At 38.8% G+C, this 20,518-nt stretch overlaps 1 protein-coding gene across 4 annotated transcripts; it reads right to left on the bottom strand.

The window, feature by feature from the left end:
- Positions 1-2,375: 2,375 nt before the first annotated feature.
- Positions 2,376-18,707, bottom strand: slc5a8l (solute carrier family 5 member 8, like). Of its 4 annotated transcripts, XM_088640065.1 has the most exons (16): positions 18,616-18,703; positions 17,650-17,774; positions 17,113-17,178; positions 14,292-14,343; positions 13,507-13,574; positions 12,761-12,915; positions 11,864-12,004; positions 11,035-11,164; positions 10,400-10,488; positions 9,782-9,894; positions 7,971-8,038; positions 7,361-7,447; positions 4,806-5,011; positions 4,059-4,168; positions 3,889-3,977; positions 2,376-2,779 (listed from the first exon to the last, which is right to left on the bottom strand). In XM_088640065.1, the coding sequence occupies exons 2-16, from the start codon at positions 17,716-17,718 to the stop codon at positions 2,657-2,659; spliced, it is 1,566 nt and encodes a 521-aa protein (XP_088496191.1). In that variant the 5' UTR covers positions 17,719-17,774; positions 18,616-18,703; the 3' UTR covers positions 2,376-2,656. The 4 variants fall into 4 exon arrangements, with proteins under 4 accessions (XP_088496191.1, XP_088496188.1, XP_088496190.1 ...); XM_088640062.1 differs by having other exon boundaries at positions 17,650-18,706; XM_088640064.1 differs by lacking the exon at positions 3,889-3,977 and having other exon boundaries at positions 17,650-18,707.
- Positions 18,708-20,518: the final 1,811 nt, after the last annotated feature.

Raw genomic sequence — 20,518 nt, 5'->3', positions numbered from 1 at the left:
AGAACATATACTGATGGAAAAAAGAAAGCAACATTTTCTGGAATGAGAATACTATAGTTATAGCTCATATACTATACTTTCACAAAAAGTTGTCAATTTGTTTTAAGCCCTCTTACCAGCAATACAGCTTGTGCAGTGAGGCATTGCACCTTATCAATCACACGAGAGCTCGTTAGGTGCACTTCCACCCAATGAGGTCCAGGTGAAACAATGCCTGATTAGGTCACCTTAAAAAAGCCGTAATTCAAAGCTTACTGCAGGTCACTGAAAGAAAAAGGCCACACTTAGTCAGTTTTCTGTGCGTTCCATAATGCTTTGAATGTCACCAGAAGCAAGGGAGAGGGTCATTGGCATGCTGCAGGCAGGCATGTCATGTGCCAGTGTTGCCAGACTATATGGAGTGAGCCACTTCACTGTGTCCCGACTGCAGAGAAGGTTTCAGCAGACCAGCAGGACAGATGACCGTCCAAGATCCGGTCGACCTCGGCTGACCACACCAGAGCAGGACTGACACATCAGACTGGTCCATCTGAGAGATCGTTTCAGATCTGCCACCGTACTGCTGCTGAAACTGCCGGCAGACACAATGCCCACGTCAGTGACAGGACAGTGAGGCTCCATGCTGCTGGCCTCAGAGCAAGGCGACCTGTCAGTGGCCCTCTGCTCACACCTTCTAGACGTCTCACCCGACTGGTTTGGGCCAGACAGAGACTGCGATGGACTCATCAGCAGTGGCATCAGGTCCTCTTCACAGATGAGTCACTCTTCAGTCTGTTCCACGCAGACGGGAGGGCCAGAGTGTGGAGGAGGAGGTGTTGCATTTCTTTTTTCCATCAGTATATTTTCACGAACATCATATCTGACTTCTAGTGTCTATACTTAATTAGAATTTTTCCTGACTCTGTAGGTGACCATTCTCAAATGTTTTCTGGCTTTCACCCTTGTCTTTTTCCAACATGAATTACTAGGATTTGAGAATCACACTGAAAGCATGCTGGGAACCGTACTAAGGCAGTAAATCACAAAACCAAAGTGAAACAACTATGGTAAGTACATGTTATTAATATCTTTATTCAGAAGAAAACACCTTATTTTTTCCTGATTCTGCAAATATTATATTTCAAAATGAAAGGTTTCCTTTCGTTGCTGATCAAAGACATGCAGTCAACATCTTTATTAGAACATCACTGAAAATCAAACAGAAGTTAAAACACATTGTTAAGAATATTGGTAATTGGAATAATAAGTGTTAAATATACATACTGTAAACTACTGTAGGTAGTACAAAATCACAGTTTACAGCCCAAACAAATTCTTCATCTTCCTGAAGCCAGATATGCATTTCATATAGTACCTGTTAAAGATCCATTAATTACTACAGCTAAAAGCTTGAAGTATAATAAACTACTAAAACATCTTGCCTGGGATTCTCAGGTGCTCCTGAGTAGCTTGACCATGAAGTGAAGATCTGGAGTGCAAGTTGAGCAGGACTAGTGGTCAGATGGATCTATATTTAGCTAGGGTGTCCTTGGACATGATCACACCCTGTTGCTTGAAAGGCAATAGTGAGTTTGCAGTATTAGAGATCAGCACTTGCACCTGCCCTTGGCGCTACAAGCACTGCAGTGAGCTTGTAGGGTGAAAACCTAAAGCGCATTTTTGATATTTTGCATGTACTGCATCCAGCTACCCTGCAATACACATCCCTGCCAAAATAATAAGAACATCCACTGAAAAACACCAAGAATGATTCCACAGGGTTTCAGAGTAGAGTAGTATGGTAGTGCAGTGATAACTATTCCTGGGGTGCTATCTGATTAGAGTTTGTACTGTATGTCTTTCTTGTGTTTGTGTGGGTTTTCTCTGGGTGCTCCGGTTTTGCCCTACAGTCCAAAAATATACTGGCAGGTTATTGGCTCCTGGGAAAATAGGACCTGGAGTGAGAGTGTCCGTGTTTGTGTGTGTCCTGTGATGGACTGACATCCTGTTGAGGGTGTATCATGTCTCGCGCCAGTCGCTTGCTGGGATAAGCTCTTGCTCCCCTGCGGCCCTGTATTGGATAAAACACTGAGAAAATGGATGGATGGAAGTACAGTATGATTGTTGTAATGGACAACTGAGATTGTCAGATCTTGTGATTCCGAGTTTAAAAAGCCTGTAGTAGGTTATTGTTATACACTTACACTGCAGCATCTCCAGGCCCTCCTCACTGATACATTCATCTTAAACAGAGGATTATTGAATATAAAAATTAACAATGAAAGTGCGTCATATAAAAGTATTTCAAAGAACAGGACTGGGCACACTGCTTATCAAGTAGCCCTACAACACTGTAGATATACTTTATCGATTCTCAAAGTGACTTTAAGTTAGACTTTGTATGGGAAATACTTTTTTATTCCTTGACAAACATTTCTCATGCTTTGTAAAGACAGATATAAACAGCAGTCTTTTTCTACCCAGCACTCAAACATTTATCACTTCTATTCTTCAGAGTGCTTGATTGTTCTTTCAAACAAAAAAGTATCCAAAAAAAATCTGGAGCAAATCCCAAATGGATGTTTCTAACTATCATAACTGACAGAGTGGTAGTATAAATGATTTCTGCTCCGAGCTAGGTCTCATTGTTCCCAAATGGATTGTCTGATTAGTTCTTTCACAGACGGGTCATCTTCTCCATAATTATCTGGATGTTGTGTTCAGTGTTCTTGAATGCAGGGTTGCTTATTCCTTTGGCCAAATTGCCATCTGACTTCTCCTTCCACTCTGCCACTGAGAGCTAGACAGCACAAGAAGATAGAATTTAGCAGGGTCTCAAAAAGGCATCAAGCTCAGAGAGTCTTGCTAGGAATAGGACTACAGTTCCTTTATTTTAAAGTAGGTAAGGATTTGTTTTAAACGGGGATCATTAGAAAGGTGTAGCTTCAGGCAAATCACTGAAACCATGGCTAAAAGGATGACAGTTTAAGAAAACCTTAGTATAGTATTGACCACAGTCAAAGAACCGTATTGCTATGAGCTATTTCAGGTGCATAACTTGTGTCTAAATCTGGTGCTTGACTCTGTGCTGGAAGCTATTGCTTTTATTTGAAAAAAAAAATGTAACTGTGCCAACAGCTGCTGCCCTCCAGGCTTTACATCATTTAGATTCTCATGCTGAAGAACCCTAGAGTTTTCTACTCCCTATGTAATCAATAAATTAGAAGAAGTACTTCTACAGTTAACCACAATGAATTTTAATGGCACTCTCATACTGTATAAGTAACACTGGAACAGAGAAAAGGGATTGCATGAAGCCATCAGAAAATGGATGAATGAATTATATGGTAAACCTTTAGATGTACAACTAATACTTTTTTTCATGGTCAGTATATGCCCCTGCACGTTATAGCAGGATTTGGGGTATAGGCATCTCAGGCTTTAAAATTAAAGCCATCATTAAATGTAGGACTTGGTCTTAGGGCTTAAAACATTTTTTTTTACTCTTCTACACCTCTGAAGTATATATTGACTATCATCTCTAAGTATACATTAGGTATAGTTATCATTACAAGACTTGCACTAAAAGTAATGGAAAGACAATGTAGGAGATATACACCACAGTTTAGAGCAGAGGTGGGCAATTCTTGTCCAGGAGGCTCAGATTGTCCACAGGTTTTCTATGCTGCTCAAAGCACCAGCAGCTAAAGGGCTGGGAGAAGCTGTTACAGTATATTAGTCTCTTTAAGCCAGTAATGAGGTGACTAAGCTCAGTTAGAGATTAATAAGAATCAAAACCTACAGACATACGGGCTGCTTCAGACCAGGGTTGCCCACTACTGTTAGATTCTTAATTACCTACTGTTACAGTCAATATGAAGCCCACTTTCCCAAGTTGACCAGTTTTACCTGAAGTGATTCCTTGTTGCAAGTAAAACAGATAAGGTCACTCCTCCTGATTAAAAGATCAGGATTGACCTTCTTCTGTTTACATCCTCCTGAAGAAGATGAAATGGTACATGTGAGAGCCTTTTATCACATAACAGGAGCAAACATACTGAGACAGGGTGTTGCTTTACCTGAAATGATGCTGATGAAGAGGCCAAAGATGAGGGCGACCAAGGTGCCCAAGGGACAGAAGTACAGGTAGGACAGTGAATACCAGTTGTCTGCAATTGCAGGTCTTTCACTGAAACACCAGGTCAGTATCAGTGTTAATAGCCTGTTTCTGTGTATTGTTGACTTTCTCAGGGCACATTGGTGAAATGCAAGCTTTTTTTTAATCAAAATGTTTCGTGGCTGCTGTATTATATAATAATAATAAAAAATAAAGAGGAATAAAACATTTGGGCCTGAAACTGCATTTCAAATATAATAAATCAACCATTAAAAATGTATGGCCACAGGTACAGCCTATTCCCCTGTGATGCAGGATCTTGTCACTGGTGTTAAAGTAGTGGTGCAGCAGGCTGGACATTTATTGATCAGAGTTTTTTGGATTTCAGCAAAACAGTGACCTTCCTGACGTTCCAGGCAACTGTAAGCTTGTGTGTGAACATTTTAGTCCACTTTGAATCACATTTCTATCAGTAGTTCTATCGGCTTTACATCAGTTTATTTTGCATAATAAGAAAATGACACAAAACATACAAAGTGTTGCATATCTGAATTTACAGAATTTTAGAGAAAAAATTAAATAAAAAACACAAACAAAACGGAAATAATTTTTACTGGAATTAAGAATATGGTTTAAGGAAAATCCAGAAGTGGTCCCCCAGGACTAAAGTTGAGAACCGATGTAATTCAATCCCTCAGGAGAAACTTACACTGAATAACTAGCTGCTGGAGGTGTTCCTCCTATACTCCAGGGGGTGGTAGTGCTGCTGTTAAGATGCTGTGTGTGATTGGAGAAGCAGCCGTCTGTGCTGAGGGAGAGGGGCAATGTCTTTTCAGGCAGGGGTGGGTATATCTGTGCCCCAATCCCTACCCACAGTGTCAACACCAGGCTTGTGATCAGACCCGTCAGTCCTCCCTGTGTGATCAAATTTGTAAGACTTGTAAGAGTATTCTTCCAGCTGTTAGCAACTACAGTTTCCAGTATATACAGGATAATGTAATAGTGTAGTCTGGGCTTTCAAACATTCCCTCAATCACAGTTTCTTTTTGGATTATGTCAATAGCTGTTACCAGGATTCCCCAAACTGCAGTGCACAGTTGACTGCAGGAGGAGAGTGGGATTAGGCAACCTGGTATCCCTTGACTCCTGGCAAAACCACAGTCTCTGTGACTTCCCAGGCACCTGTGGATTGTGGTGATGTCAGGGAGTGCCACTCCTCTGCTCCATGAGAAGCTGAGCCTCTTGTGTGTTGCTGTGGAGCTTGCACCATGTGAAAACATGAATGACTCAAGGGGTCAGGGGAGCCTGCCTGCAATCTGTGTGGTACAGGTGCAGTAGCTCTGTTCCAAGACATTATTTGTTGTTGGGTTATTTTTATATAATAAAAAATAAATGGCGATTCTAATTTTATTTTAGAATTTAATATTAACTAGAAAGTCTTGTTAATCATTTTTAAATTTGCCTAAAAACTTTCCAGCTGTATTAACCAGTCATTCAGAATATTTTTCACTCCATAGTCTGATCATTTTGGAGCTACCTTTTTCAGTACAGCAATGAGCCTTTTAAAAATGTTGAATTGCAAACTGTCAGGGACCAACAGCTTCAGAAATTATGTTTAAGCAGTCAGATTCTATTATTCAGCCTGTAAAGTAAAACTCTGCTCTTCTGCTGCTGGGAAGAGTCCAGGTGTTGCTTCATCTTCACTTCATTTTGAATGTACTTTGTGTATGAAGGCAAGATGTTTGAGATTTGCTATGAACACTGTGGGGCTCATAGAATAGCAGAAGTGATCTGCTTAATAAATGTTAGGAGAATGTTTTGTGTTGTTAGTGCTGCACCTAGTGACTGAATCAATTCTAGATTTACTCAGTCTTACAGGGAAGAAATATGGAGAAGCTTTCTGAGGATTTTCTGAAATGTATCTGATTGTCGCTATTTAAATTATTTAGAAAGAAACTGTAGCTTGATGCCAGTGCCTTAACAATGTTCTCAAATGTGACCGGATTAAAAAAAAATCTAATGAATATTTTTGAACAACTGTAATTGTACTTTTACAATGATGTGACATATAAGATAATACTACAGTATATATATTTTTGCTTGGTGTACATCATCGAAAGAAAATCTAAGGAGATTGATCTTGTTTGCTATGGACAACTTACAGGGTAAACATGCTCACTTAAATAGTGCAGAAAGTCTTTAATTTATCTGACATATTTGACATATTATCATCTGTCATGGTACATCACTCCCAAATATATCCTAAGTCTAAACTTAAGTAAGAACTGAACAGTTTATTAAAACTACAGAAGCCCATCACTTAACTGTTTCCTCTAGTGATATTCACAGTCCAGTACATGCTTTAATTTAACTTGTTTTAGAGGTTCAGGGTGCTCTTATGAAATAAACCTCTATATACTGTGACACCCATAAAATACTTAGATAAGCCACCAGATACAGTACATATACTGTATCTGTAGCCACCAAGTTCACAGTACACTGCGTGATGTAAATGAATATATTGGACACAAAAGTATGTGTGTATAGAATATATATATATAAACACTAGTTCTTCGTATTGGTAGCTGGGAAGACATGCTACATTTAGACCTGCTAACAAAAAACTGAATAATTAAGATGTGGGTCCTAACATCTGTCAGTGCAATAGAGAGGAAGGGTTTGAAAGGTCATGTTCTAGATTTCTAAAGACAATGTTGTAGAACTTCACTCTCAAAAGTTGGCAGTGGTTCTGTTTTATGAAAATGTGTTTGTTAATTTGTTTGGGTGTTCTCATACAAAAGATGATTTCCTATAATTATTTTTGTGCTGCATCCTGTGTCTTTTATATGCAGTATAATATATACAGTACAAATAATTTTGGTCAGTATCTATTGCTAGAATATCCTGCATATATGGGAGACAAAAACATGTTGATTGATATTTCTACATCACACTATGGTTTGTGGTCATTTACTGTATATTCTCTTGCTGGCCTTTACCTGTCAATTAAAATAAGAATCTAATATTAAATGGAAAATACAATACTTACACTTTCCTATAGTAGTACGGAGTTAGCCATTCCTATACTATATCCACCCATCAATTTTCTAATACAGGGTTTGTGGGGGAGCTGGAGCCTATCCCAGCAAGCAACAGGTACAGGACAGATACACCCTGGATGGGATGTCAGTCCATCACAATACACATGCAAACACAAACACAGACATGCATACAGTCAATTAACCTGGCCCTGGTGTGACTTACAGTGGTATTCCCACAGGGAAAGAGCATTCCAAGCAGGTACAGGCCCAGCAGTGGTCCGCTGATCATTCCAAAAATAGAGAGTGCTGCCTTGAATGTTTAACAAAAGGACATGTGAGATGCAAACTACCCATACTATGCCATGTTCAACAGAGAGCAGAGGATATCAAATGAAAAACATCAAGAGCATATAGTAATTTTGCAGCTTTGGAGGAGCATTGCAATATTTTGGCCAATTATACTGTTATTGAATGACATGGACATGATACTATAAATACCCTAGACAGTTTTATTTTATATAAAGTACCATATAAGGTACAGACAGAGGCAGTGTAGCATAGTGAATAAGCTTTCGGACTGCTGAGTGGCAGGTTGTGGGTTCACATCACTGCTGTTGTACCTTTGAGAGAGGTGCATTGCCTCAGTCCACCTTCAGTAGCTGTATGAGTGGGGACCAGGATTAATGGGGTCATCCCCGTGACGGACTGGTGTCCCCTTCAGAGAGGTCATATGCTCTCCATCCCCTTAATGCTTCAGAAACCAGGATAGGCTCTGGTATGAACTTCTGACCCCTTTTATAAAGAACAGACTGCAAAAAGATTTTGAGGCCTACCTGCAGAATGCCACCCATTAAGGAAGATAAGGCTGCCATTCCAATGCATAAAGCTCCAAAAAAGACACCTACAATTTAAATAAAATTGCAAGCACTGAGATGAGGAAACTCTTCAAACACAGAGATTTTTACTGTAGCTTGACATCCTTGTGCCAATGATTGCACAAAGCTGTGTCCATATTTGTCAGGACATCAGGAGTTAGCCTCCCTGTGGGTTGGGGTTGCAGGAATCCTTCTTTTGCAGTTTGTGTTAATTAGTTTTGAAACAAACAAGTAGAAATAAACATGCTAAAAAGCGAATACCTGAACACTGCACTTTCAGTTTTTTCAGCACAGAATTACATTCTATTTGATTCTTTGCAGCTCTTCTTCTGAACCTCTTAAGTTTAAAACACCTTGAATATGGTATCCTATACCACTTAATTAAATTAAGAGAATGGCAAATATATGCTTATTTTAGTTTTTTTTTATTATTTCCAGTTGCTTGATTACATACTGTACTCCTCTGATTTGGGCTTGACAGTTGTTGATATCCCTGCTTGGCAGGAGGCAAATGAAGATCTGCAGTCACTGTAACTGTAACTGGATCTGGATTGTTTAATTCTAGGTAAGGCTGGTAGTTTAGAGAGGGTAGTTTAGAGAGAATGCAGATATAGAAAAAGCTAAATAAGGTTCTCCATTGTTTATGAAGTTAAAAAAGATTTAACTCCAGCTGGCTGCAAGCTGATTTCCTTCTATAAACGAGGTTAACAAAGAACAAAGGTAGTTTATTCTGGTTTTGGGATAGACTGGTAAAATCTTGTGGCGAAATAGTACAAGGTTCAGCCAGCTACTGTCAGGGGTATTTGTACTAGTTTTGTAGTTCAAGAAGCATCCCTGGCCAAACAGTATAAACAGTAAACAGGATAATAAGAGGCAAAAATCCTAACCAGTACGAGAAGCAGGAAGGTAAACTAATCTTCATGGCCTCATGGTTTTCTACCAGTTTTAATCATGGAAATACTGTTAGGAAAAGTAGTGAGGACCTTATGCAGAGAACCAGGGCGATCTCCAAAGGCGTAGTCGGTAGAACAATCCAAGGTCCGAAAGCCAAAGATAAACAAGCCGGTGCAAAAGTAAAAAAAACAGAAGCGGAGCCATAAGCCGTGAGGAAGCCGAAAGTCAAAATCAGAATGAGTACTAAAATACCAAAACCAATATCAGGAGATGTAGTCGTAGTGAGAACAAAGCCAAAAACCAAGTAGTAATTCTTAAACGAGAGTCGGCGTACAGTAGCTCTAGCCAGGAAAAACCCTAATACTGAGCACAGTGGAGAGTGTGAAGTGCCATTAAATAGGCGGAGTAAATGGGCTAATTGGGAACAGTACTGGAATGCGAGGTGGAATGCAGAGTCCTCCGGGTGTGTGGCATAACAAATACATGATTTTCATAGGGCATTAGAACTTCAAAAGTCACTCAAGATGGTCTCAGAGGAATAGGCAAGTAGCCTAGTAAGAAGAAATGACAGAAAAATTAGGAATAGAAAAGCATTTCCAAGTGTCAGTGTATACTTTAATCACAATTTAGTGTTTTGGGTAATGACTTGTTTTGTGAGTGGATATAGTCACGGGAAGATGACTAATGGTATTGTTGGATCTGAACCAATTGTGTCTTTTGACAACAGACAATTAGGAATAGTGATCAGCTCAGGGGTGAAATTAAAGGATAGGACGAGAGAGCGGTGTGAGCAAAAAAGTACCAAAGTGAAAGAAGCTGAAGATTGTTTGAGATGGCTAAAGGCAAATGTGCAGGTGTGGCACAGAGGCACTCACTCAGACCCATGGAGATCCAGAACAGCAGCTTCTCGGAGGTCCTGGGCCAGAGCGCTTTGATGAAGTCTTCCACAGTGACAGCCACAAGAGCATTAATGCTGGATGACACTGTGCTATATGAAACAGGGGAGCAAAGGGCCTGCAGTGAATTTCAACATGAAACCTTCGGGGGGGAATTTAGATAATATTTTTAAAAATGAATTCACTTGCAATCAAATATACAGTGGCACTTACACCTCCACATACCCCATGTAGTGGGCGTGTCTAATTCTAATTCCAATTCTTCTGCCCTAGAATCCTAGTATAGGGTATTCTATGTCTCCTTCTACTAATAGTTGCTTAAATCATTTTAACTTTAACCAAACTTGTGAATGATCAGTGGAGTTCACTCTTAGACTTTCAAGAACTCTGTATACCTTATATACAGTAGTTATTAATTTACATCCTTATTTCTAAGAAATTACTTTCTAAGAAATACTGCTTCCTATACAGTACATGCGTGATATCTATATTCATTTACAACCGAACCCTTTGTGTGACGACTTAAAGAGTTCCACATTAGGTGAATATCTAATGTGCTCTTTGTAAAGAGAGCCAGAGGGGCCCGTAGTCTCTCACCTGAGGGTACCGCTGTACGCTGCTGCCACAAAAAGTCCAGGCACACCTGGAAAATCGGCCAAGATGTCCATTACCAAGTAGGGGAGTAGCTAACAGGGGACAAGACAATAAATCCCAGGTGTTTAGAGATATACTAAAAAAACAGATTTTCCTCATTGTTGCGTGAGATGACCCATAGTGCTTAATATTTAATTGTAAAGATCCTTAAAGCAGATAATTCCCTTCAGATCAGCTGGAAAAATCAGCCTTTTAGCATTGTTACAGGTCTGCATTAAGGAGAGTCATTCAGACATCCCTTTTCACACTCTGAATTGAGAATGCTGTCCTTGCATGTCAGGAAGCATGATATGTAAGCAAGTTTTGAGAAAGCAACAGCTTACTGATCCGCTTCTTCGTTTTTGAGTGAAATGTATAATTTTTCCATGACTATCCATGGGCTTCAGCTCTTGCACTCTTAGGCAAAACAAAAACTTCATCATAGACTATTGAATAAAATAAGTTGGGAATCTAAGTGATCGTGATAAATGCAAAGGTGATCACATGTGTCAATGTTTGATCCAGTGCTGCAATGCAGATAATTTAATATCTGAGGGTGAGATGCTGAACAAACAAATCTTTAGTGCTGTGAAGGCTACCTGATCAGGTGCCCCTATATCTCCGTTGGTGAGTGGGTCACAGTTCTTGTAAATTGAGTACATGGTGAGACCAGATATCATTGCCAGGGTCACAGTGACCCACAGCCCAACCATGTTCACGTACAATGATCTGGATGAGAAAACACACAGGAGATTAAAAACTCCTTTTTACACTCCATCCCTACAGAAATGTCTTTGATTAATACCATCAATGATTTTCAGATTTGATACTGGCGCTGAATAAGATCAAATAGGATAAGGCTGAAACAGGTGCACAACCTCTACTAAAGATGTTTGATCAGTATGTACTGTGGGTCCTATAGTCCATACATCACTGCTTTATATCTGGGATATACAGTATAATTAGCCAGCTGTGTCCAGAATTTGCTATATAGCAATGTACATCTGCTCACCAGGGTTTGATGAGCTTAATCAGTCATGGTTTCCTCAGTGTTTTGCATTAGGTTATGCTGTACAATATCCAGGTATAGATAAATTCAAGGATGAACCATCTGAAGAAACTGCCCTTCACAGGGATATGTACAGCATTCTGGCACAGAACTGAACAGCTACAGTAGGTCTGTGAAGAAGCAACACACACCACTTGTCTCCCTGTTATACACAAGCTTGTTGGAGACACTGTTGAATTTCTGGCAAACAAAGGTAAATAATTTCTAAAAACCATTTAAAAACAATCGAATTATGACAATGTTTAGAAAGCTATTCAGTACAGATGTACTCTAATTTTCTGCATTCAAGGTGCAGTCATCATATCAACTCTAGTTTGTAGAGTATATCCTGTTTCTCAGTACTGATTTGGGGTACTTACAATTTGGCGTGGACCATGGTCCGACAAGAGATGTACCTCTGCACCTGGGACTGGTTGATAGCATACATGGAGGTCCACATCAGGCTTCCACCAACTACAATTGTCCAGAAAGTGTGGCGCTTCAAAGGGTCGGGATCAAAGCTGTCACATACGAGAAGAGAGAAAGGTTAATTGGCCCTGATGTGAGTGTGTGTCTGTCTGCCCTGTGATGGACTGGCATTCTGTCCAGAATTAATCCTGCCTAGAACCTGCTGCTTGCTGCTATAGCCTCTGGCTCCACCTCAGCCCTGAAGTGGAAGTTATCCAATTATTTGAGCAGTCAGAAAATGGATGGATTTATTTACCCCATATACAATGCACTTCAGATTTGTATAGCCCTAATTAAGAGAATGTAACAGAATGAGTTATGGATTGGACAATATACCTTGCATTTAAAGAAATTAATTACAGTATATATTTTTGAATAGTTATCACATTGTAATGGTCAAAGTATTTTAAATAAGTGCAAATGTACTAACAAAGAAGACATTAAAATAGCTTAAACATACTGTAATAGCTTACAGTTTATGCTGGGCACAGTTATTAAGCAAACATATTTTATTTGGCCATGATGTAACATTTAATGGATGTTCATTTTTGTCCTGGTTAAAAGGTTTATTTTTAAAAAACGTCCTGTCTTAAAGCATCCTAGAACTAATCATTTATCACGAAGCTTAAGGCATGTCACTTAAGGTACATGATCATCTTGTCTGATTCCTGCAGTTTCTAAGGAACTTGTGGAGTGTATTCATGCAGGAGTAGGGACTGTCTGACAGCCTGAGGGCGAGGTGCTTCTTTCTCCTTCGTTCGGCGGCAGGCTGCAGGGAATGCTTAATGTTTTTCCCCTACAGCACTTACTCCCATGCATTCAGCCGACCCCCGTTGTATGAGTCATTCCAGATCTTGTGCAGGCCTCCTGTGATGACCATGCCTCTGGCAATGACCGCTACAAACCCCGCCAGCATGACGACCATCTGAAAGACGTCAGTCCAGATCACTGCCTTCAGGCCTCCCTGCAGAACCAGGGGGGATAACAGATGACAATCTTCCCAATGCATTCTGATTCTGTGGTGGTGCTGGAATCGCTTGCTTTTTAGAAGAGTGAAAGCCTAAAATCCTCTTTAATAGAAAAGGAATAAGTTGGCCGTTGCTGGTAAAGCTTTGGCTTCGATGATATTCCAGACCTACATTATCATTTGTTAAAGTGGAATTGCTTCCACTATTGCATTTCAGTATTTTTGGCTAAAACCCATGGCTTACAGTGAGTTGTATTTGTTTCACAGACACGCCGGTCCTGTGAAATTCCCAGAGGGATTGAACGAGATGCTTATGCAACTGAATAGTTTCAGCCCAATGACAAAGCTGAGCTAATATTGTTCCAGTGTACTCAGATCATGTGGGCATAGTGGGAGCCACCTAGAGAGCTACACCAAAGAAAAGGCTGGTCCTAAGGATATTTGTGATCTGATTATGTAAAATAATATTACTAACTATTGCTGGCATAATAGATCTTTCTGTTTTATGGATAATCCTTGACAACAGCTGTTGAGAGTAGATGTACTGTTATAGGGTGATGTCTGAAGCTGACAGTCGATCACACTTACCAGTGTGCAGTAGATGATGCAGACTGTTCCTGTGGCAACCAGCACTCCCCACAGATTAAGTCCTGTGACTGAAAGGCAGAGTGGGTTGCCGGTGTAAGCACTGATCAGTTTAACTGCAAATTTCTCTGACTAGTGAGGTACTGTAGATGCCAAATGTCATGCTTTGTGGTCCATGTGATCATGTCTTTCTCATGTGTGCCCCATTAAAGTGTCTTGTTACAATGTTAAAGATAACATAAAAATAAAATGTGAAATAAGGATGAGAAAATAGTTGGATTATTCACACTAAATGTAATTATAACAGAACAAATGATTTTCAGGAGGAAGGTTAGAATCTCGCACCTGTTCCTTTGAATGTTCCTTTGAATATGTTCCTTTGAATATCTCTCTCACATCGCTCCTGCCTGTCATCTACACCCTCACAGCAGCTGTCTAGAGAGGGGTAATTTGGGTAGCCTATGCACACAACTAGAAAGCCATTCTCTCAGCTAAGGGAGTGATGTTATTGAGAAATATGATTATTTTAAGGTTGTATTTCTCTTTTCCCAGCAGTATTCAGTAACATTTTAACCTTCCCATAGCATAGCATCCTGTGAATACAAAATCTATTAATTCAGTAAATTGAACTTGGTCCTTCTGTAAATTGTAAAATGTTGATCTGTTGTCCTAATGGAAGTGGTAATTAATAATAAGACATAGCTGCTTTGTCCATATCCCGGACTGCTATTGCTTTAACTGAGGTAGATCTTTAGTCAACCAATTAAATAGTTGTCAGTAGAACTCACTTTGTTCCAAAGCAAGTGCTGGAGCATAAACCGCCATTCCCGTGTACAGTGCCTGTAAAGGAATAAATCAATGTAAGTTCTTGCACATACCAGTTAATCCAGTTGTCTGTTTTTTCTGATTTACTTCAAGACAGGGCTGTGGATTCATTTGACAAGAATTAAGTAATTATGTTTTTATTTAAATCAGCCATATCCCAAGACAAAGGCAGTTTGATTTGTGCTAATAACGTGTTGATTAGCCAGCCTTCTTAGCATTCACAGGAACAACATAATGAACATTAATGATATTTTTACTAGAATGATATTTATTACCATTAAACTTCGGAGTAAATTGGCCATACAGTTTTAAAACAGACAGGAGTAAGTGTTACAACCCAAATATCAACAATGAAGAGAAAGTTAGTGTGGTTAGACAGCCATCTTGGTTTAAGACAAAGAAACCTATTTTCACAAAGAGGATATTCATACTGTTGATTCTAACTCTGTTCCTGCAAAGTCGAAAGCTTATTGGACAGACAGATTTTGAGCAGGAGCAATTGTATAAAAGTCCATGTTAAAACTCTTTTCAGGAACAAACTTTGCATGGTTTTAACTGCTGGTGTCTGTGGTCCAAAAGGCAAAAGATTTTGAATTTAAAAAGGGTTTTCCAATATGAGGATCAGATCACCCTATCTTGTTTGACACAGAATCCCAGTTTTTATGGTTTTAACGCCCCATCTGTTCAAGGTCAGGTGTTTTGTAGAAAGTTGCTTGGTTACCCAGACTTCATGAAGAAAAAGTTACAATTGCTATGACATAAACTATTTGTAACCCTAATAAATTCACTACATCTTCCTGTTTTCCTGAGGCCACATTCTGCAGGAGTCTTACAGTATCTGTTGACCAGTACAATACGCACTTCCCCAAACATGCTGTAGATGGCAGCAAGAGCATTCAACATGAACCACATAACCTGTCATATTGCTTTGTTCTGGTGATAATTGAAATAATGTGCTTTATTATTGACTTATTGGTCTTACTAGGTTATAAACTAGACCTTGAAATGTGTTGTTAAATCACAAACATTCTCGGGTTCTCCAAGCTCTTGTGTCAAAAACAGTTCTTCATTCAATGTGATTGTGTATATTTTAGTGTTGTAAAATGTTGTTGTTTTCATGTAGTATCAAGTGTTCAGGTTGATAATGATGCAAAACAGAACAGTTAAAATATTTACTCGCCCTTAATTAAAAAAGCATCCCATATCATATAAACATAATAAATTAAAGTAATAAAATAACTAACCATAAATGGTTACTTCTACAACTTTTTAAAAATGGCCTCCCTTTACAAATTTGATTGTGCAACACAATATTTACACAATATTTAAGTGTAGCAAGTGCGATTTACATACATAAACTACCAAATGTATACAGATCTTTGAAAGCTTCCGGCAATAGAACAGTTCATTTTCCTGTGTTTCATTCAAAGTGGTCACTGAAAATGACTGGGTGTGACTATCTCAAAATATAGGTCACAGTACAAATGCATTCCATCAGAGTCTGTTTTCTTTGTTGGACGGAAATAAAAAAATGTATTTTTGCTCTGCCAGAACTGGTGCAACACCTATGTACCATTTTTGTACCAAAGAACAAGTGTTGACTTAGTAACTTCTATAGAAGTCACTATAAATATTTATGGTGTTTTGCACAGGTACTGTGTGTGTCTTAAACACTGCTTTTTGTATAAAGCTTAAACGGTTATCATTCACTGTAAATATTAACAGTTATCAGAATTTGACATTCCATTAAAGCATCAGATGGACACATTATTTAAAGATCATGGTAAGGTAAAACGTTTTCAGATTTTAAATCCAACCCAAAGAGGCTTAAAACACATGTAGAGGAGCATCTGAAAAAAAGGCATCGATGTCCTTTCTAGTTTAGAGCACCATCAAAGCATTAAAGGATTCATGGTATAAGCTTTAGTTCGTAATAAGTATTGATAATGTTTGTTCATAAAAGACCCTTAACACAAAAAAAATAAATAAAACAGCTTTAAAAGATCTAGTTGTTTCCATCAGCCAGCCCTACTTCATGACAGCAGATCTTATTCCACGTTTTTAAAAAATCAAGTGCAAATGAGAATCATCTGTGATGTGTCATCTAAAAATAAAATAATAGACACAGACATTGCCCCTGAGTGACTTGTTAAATAAACACATACTGTAAGCACAAGCTGAATCTTTAGGTCTTGCTGATGTGCGACAGGGTAATATCGTTAGCAAACAGACCTGATTTCCCCAACAACTGGGCAAGCACCCAACTTTGAGTGGGCTTTACTTGGTAGGGTATTCATGACTTGTAACCTGTATTTTGCCGAGTGTCTGTGAGCATTCAAATATTTCTGTGAGAACTGCTACAGTCTTCTATTGTATCCTAACTCTGCACTTAGGAATACACCAGTATGGCTGATTATGGCAGCTTCCATTAAAGAAGAATAGATAATTTCCCAAAGAGGAAAATACAAAAATAGTTTTCTGTCTTAAAGTCATTTCAATATTTTTTTTCAAAACCATGACAGATTCCCAAACAATTCTCAGCTATTTGCAAACTAAGCATATCTAGAACTTATAAAAATAATAGATCAGTTCAAGGATTGATTGCTGTTTGCTTAGTTGTAAAAATGAGAAAGAATTCTGACTTGAATTGCTGAGAATGAGGCACAAATTCATTTGTTCCATAACTTTGTTAACATTCAAATATAAAATTTAAAAGTACAGAATCACAATGACATTATGTTCTAATATTTTATTTATGTTTTTCCGGGTGTATTTTGTACTCACAGTCTGGAAAATGTACATAGTGGTACCAATTATTCGTGTCAGTCTGTTGAATCGCATCTCTAAATACTGCAAAAGAACAACAAGTCTTCAGCTGCCAAAGTAATTAGTAATCATTAGTTACAAATGACAAGTTGCATAATTATATCTGTCTCACAATGACATTTAATTTTTGCTTTAAACAGAAGGCTGCTAATTTGTTGACAGGAAATATTCATGAAAAATCTATAACAAAAACAATATAACTTCACATTTCCCACCCCCTGGAAAAAAATAAACTGGAAGTATATTAATTAATATAAGGTACACCTCTGAGCAAATACATTGTTAACATTTTAGTATTTTAATGAACTGTTGTAGATTTTTTTGTTCACTCAGCAAGAAGTTAAACAAGAGCTCCTCAGTGTTGTATACAGGCACAATGTGTTATCGACCTTCCCAGCATATTCTGTTGTTCACTGATAGAGGACTATAGCTGCCACACAGCTCTTATCTGGCTTGTCGTGACTGTGGAGAGCACGGCAGTGTCGCTCTGCTTACCTCGTACGTGCTAGTGATCCCAAGGCGATAGAAGACGGGCACGAAGATTTCAGCGGTGATGGTCGACATAATGGTGTAGGCAAAAGCAAAAAGCCAGAAAGCAGCTCCAAATCTGTAGGCCTCAGCTGGTGTGCCAATGACAGTGATGCCAGACATGAAGCTGGCAGTCAGAGACATGGCAACGGGCACTGCAGTCATCTGACGTCCACCCAGCAGAAACTCTGAGCTGCTGGACTGAGTGCGCCCTGAGAAGGCCTGGTACAGTCCAATGGCTGCAGCCCCCAAGACAATGGCTACAAAAACTACATAGTCCCACACAGAGAACAGGGCAACAGGGCCTCCTGTCCCAACCATTGTTAATAAATCCCCAACACTAACCCAGGCTTCTGTGTCAGTCACCACGTAACGTATTCCTAGAGAAACCAATAACTCAAACGGTGTTATACGTTTACCAATTTTTCAAGCTGTTATGGTTAAGCGTATAGCCTCTGTCTCGCACTGGAATTCCTACAACAGCTGTCTTAAAAAAAGCTGGTCAGATTTGTCTATATTATTTCAATCCAAAAACATAAGAGAAAACATATTTTACATATAAAACCATGAAATAATAAGAAAGGGTTTGTGAGACTCCTAGCAGATTAAAATGCAGTCAGTCCCTTTTAGATTTTTTTAGCACCCTTTCAAACAACCTTCGATTCTTCTATTACTTTGAATACCATGGATAAAATATGAAACGGTATAAAATACGAATCTCACTCAAAACAGAATTATTTCCTAAAACACAAACACCGTTCACCTCACTAATATAGGTGTGCAGCTACAAGAATTTTGACATTTTATTAATAAGGTTATAACTGCTTCTAAGAAGACCTGAACAGACTTTTTATAGCTTGACCTGATTTTGTCAACTTCTTATCAACTAAGTGTGGTCTTTCAATTGGAATGCTATGAAAAGAAACCAACTACCTGTTGTTCATCCATTGAGCCAACCCTTCTTTAAAGTCTCAACATAGCAGAAAAGTGTTACCTGGGCCCATGACAGTTTGATTCTAGAGTGACCAGCTCTCTGAATGTGGTTGAATATGAAGTGCCACTAGTCAATAATCTACCAGCAAGAAGTGATTTGGATTTTTTTCTCACACTGTCAAAAGTTATGACAAGCAATAGTTGAAAGTATTTTAAATCTTCAATGTTCAACAGTATTTGTACATAAAGAAAATCAGAGCCTTTATATGTATAGAAGGAGACCATTCTGTACAAAACAATGTTACTTCTCTTAAACATGGGTAGGCGACGTGAAGCTATATTTGTATAACAAGCCAGAAAATCCAGGAACAGTTCAATAAGAAACAGATTTTCACTTGGTTACTGCCTAACACAGACTGTGATCGAAAATTGCTTTCAGAAATCATTAACCTCCAATAAAAACATAGGCTAGGCCTACTGTGACAAACACACAAACAATTCAATGAATGATGTGCAATCCTAAACTGCCCTGACCTTTTTCTTTCACTGTTTGCTGCTTTGGAATAGTTCTGTGTCCAAATAGAGATTTAATCTCATGTTTCTGCTATAATGACATAATGACATGATAATGAGTTTTTCACCTCCAACTCTTTTTCTCAGGAAAGGAACCCATGCAGTTGTATACAGAATCATTGCTGAAAAAGCTGACATTCACATTTTAAGCAGCATTAAGCAGTAGACTCAGTTTTCTTATCTCAGACTTTTGAGTTTACTGCATATACAACACATTCATCTATCTATCCATTCATTTTCCAACTGCTTTATTCAGTACAGGGGTGCAGGCAGTTCCAGAGCCTAACATAGCAAGCAGCAGGCAAGAGAGGGGATACACCCACACAAAAACACTCACACTCCTACCAGGGCCAATTTTCCCCTGCATGAATACACTCCACAACTTCTTTAGAAACTGCATGATCCAGGCTAGATGATCACATCCACTGATAATTGCTGGAACGTTCTGAACTAGGGCATTTAAAAAAAAAACCCTTTTAATAAGATGAAACTTAATATCCTTTAAATGTTACACCATGGCCAATAAAATGTTTTTGTGTAATAACTGTACCTAGCATAATGATATAGGCCGTTTATTGACACAGAACAAAGAAAGTTAACTTTATTGTCCATTTTAATGCCTTTAGTTGTGCATCTGCCCTTTTTATTTTCAACCATTACAATGTAACAACTATTTAATCCATAACTCATTCTGTTATATGATGTTTTTTTCCATTTCATTAGGCCTATGAAAATCTGAAGTACACTGTATATGGGTTAAAAAATCCATATTTTCTAACTGCTGAGATAACTCAATAACTTCCAGGGCAGTAGGGGTGCCATAGCCTATAACAGCAAGCAAGGCAGGATACACCCTGGATGGGACACCAGTCCTTCACAGGGCACACACAGACACAAACATACACGCTCACACCAGGGCACATTTTCCGAGAAGTCTTTGGACTGTGGGAGGAAACAGCACCTCACAGAGCAAATTGCCTTTTTGCTGCTGTTCATTTAGGGATTTTTTAATGACAAATGAACCACCTTGAAAAACTGTCAGTTTTCTAAAGTAAATCATATCAATATGTTTTATCACTAAGCAGTCTATATTTTCAATGGGTCACTGTTTTGGATCTCCTCATGGTTCTCTGTCATTTAACCAGGAAGTCCCATTAAGACTAAGTCCTTTTTTAAATTCAGAGAAAGAGCTAAAGGTGGGTATGTTATAACCCATTTTTGGATTTGACCTGTACCGTTGCAGCGGTGGGGGGGCAGTGCAGTGTGGACAGGATTGCTGATATTAAGAGTCATCTGAAACTGTTTGATATCATTTCCTTCCATCAGACAG

This window comes from Lepisosteus platostomus, chromosome 7 (genome assembly GCF_059453375.1).
Source record: "Lepisosteus platostomus isolate fLepPlt1 chromosome 7, fLepPlt1.hap1, whole genome shotgun sequence".
NCBI lineage: Eukaryota > Metazoa > Chordata > Actinopteri > Semionotiformes > Lepisosteidae > Lepisosteus > Lepisosteus platostomus.
This window is presented reverse-complemented; position numbering and strand designations above follow the sequence as displayed.

Bases quoted from the DNA above. Each gene is read 5' to 3' on its own strand.
- slc5a8l (XM_088640062.1), bottom strand. From the start codon at position 18,003: ATGGTTGGGACAGGAGGCCCTGTTGCCCTGTTCTCTGTGTGGGACTAT. The intron at 17,179-17,649 runs GTAAGCAGAGCG...GTTCTTTTGCAG, and splicing joins GGATCACTAGCACGTACGAG to TATTTAGAGATGCGATTCAA. The intron at 7,448-7,970 runs GTAGGCCTCAAA...TAAACATTCAAG, and splicing joins TAATGGGTGGCATTCTGCAG to GCAGCACTCTCTATTTTTGG.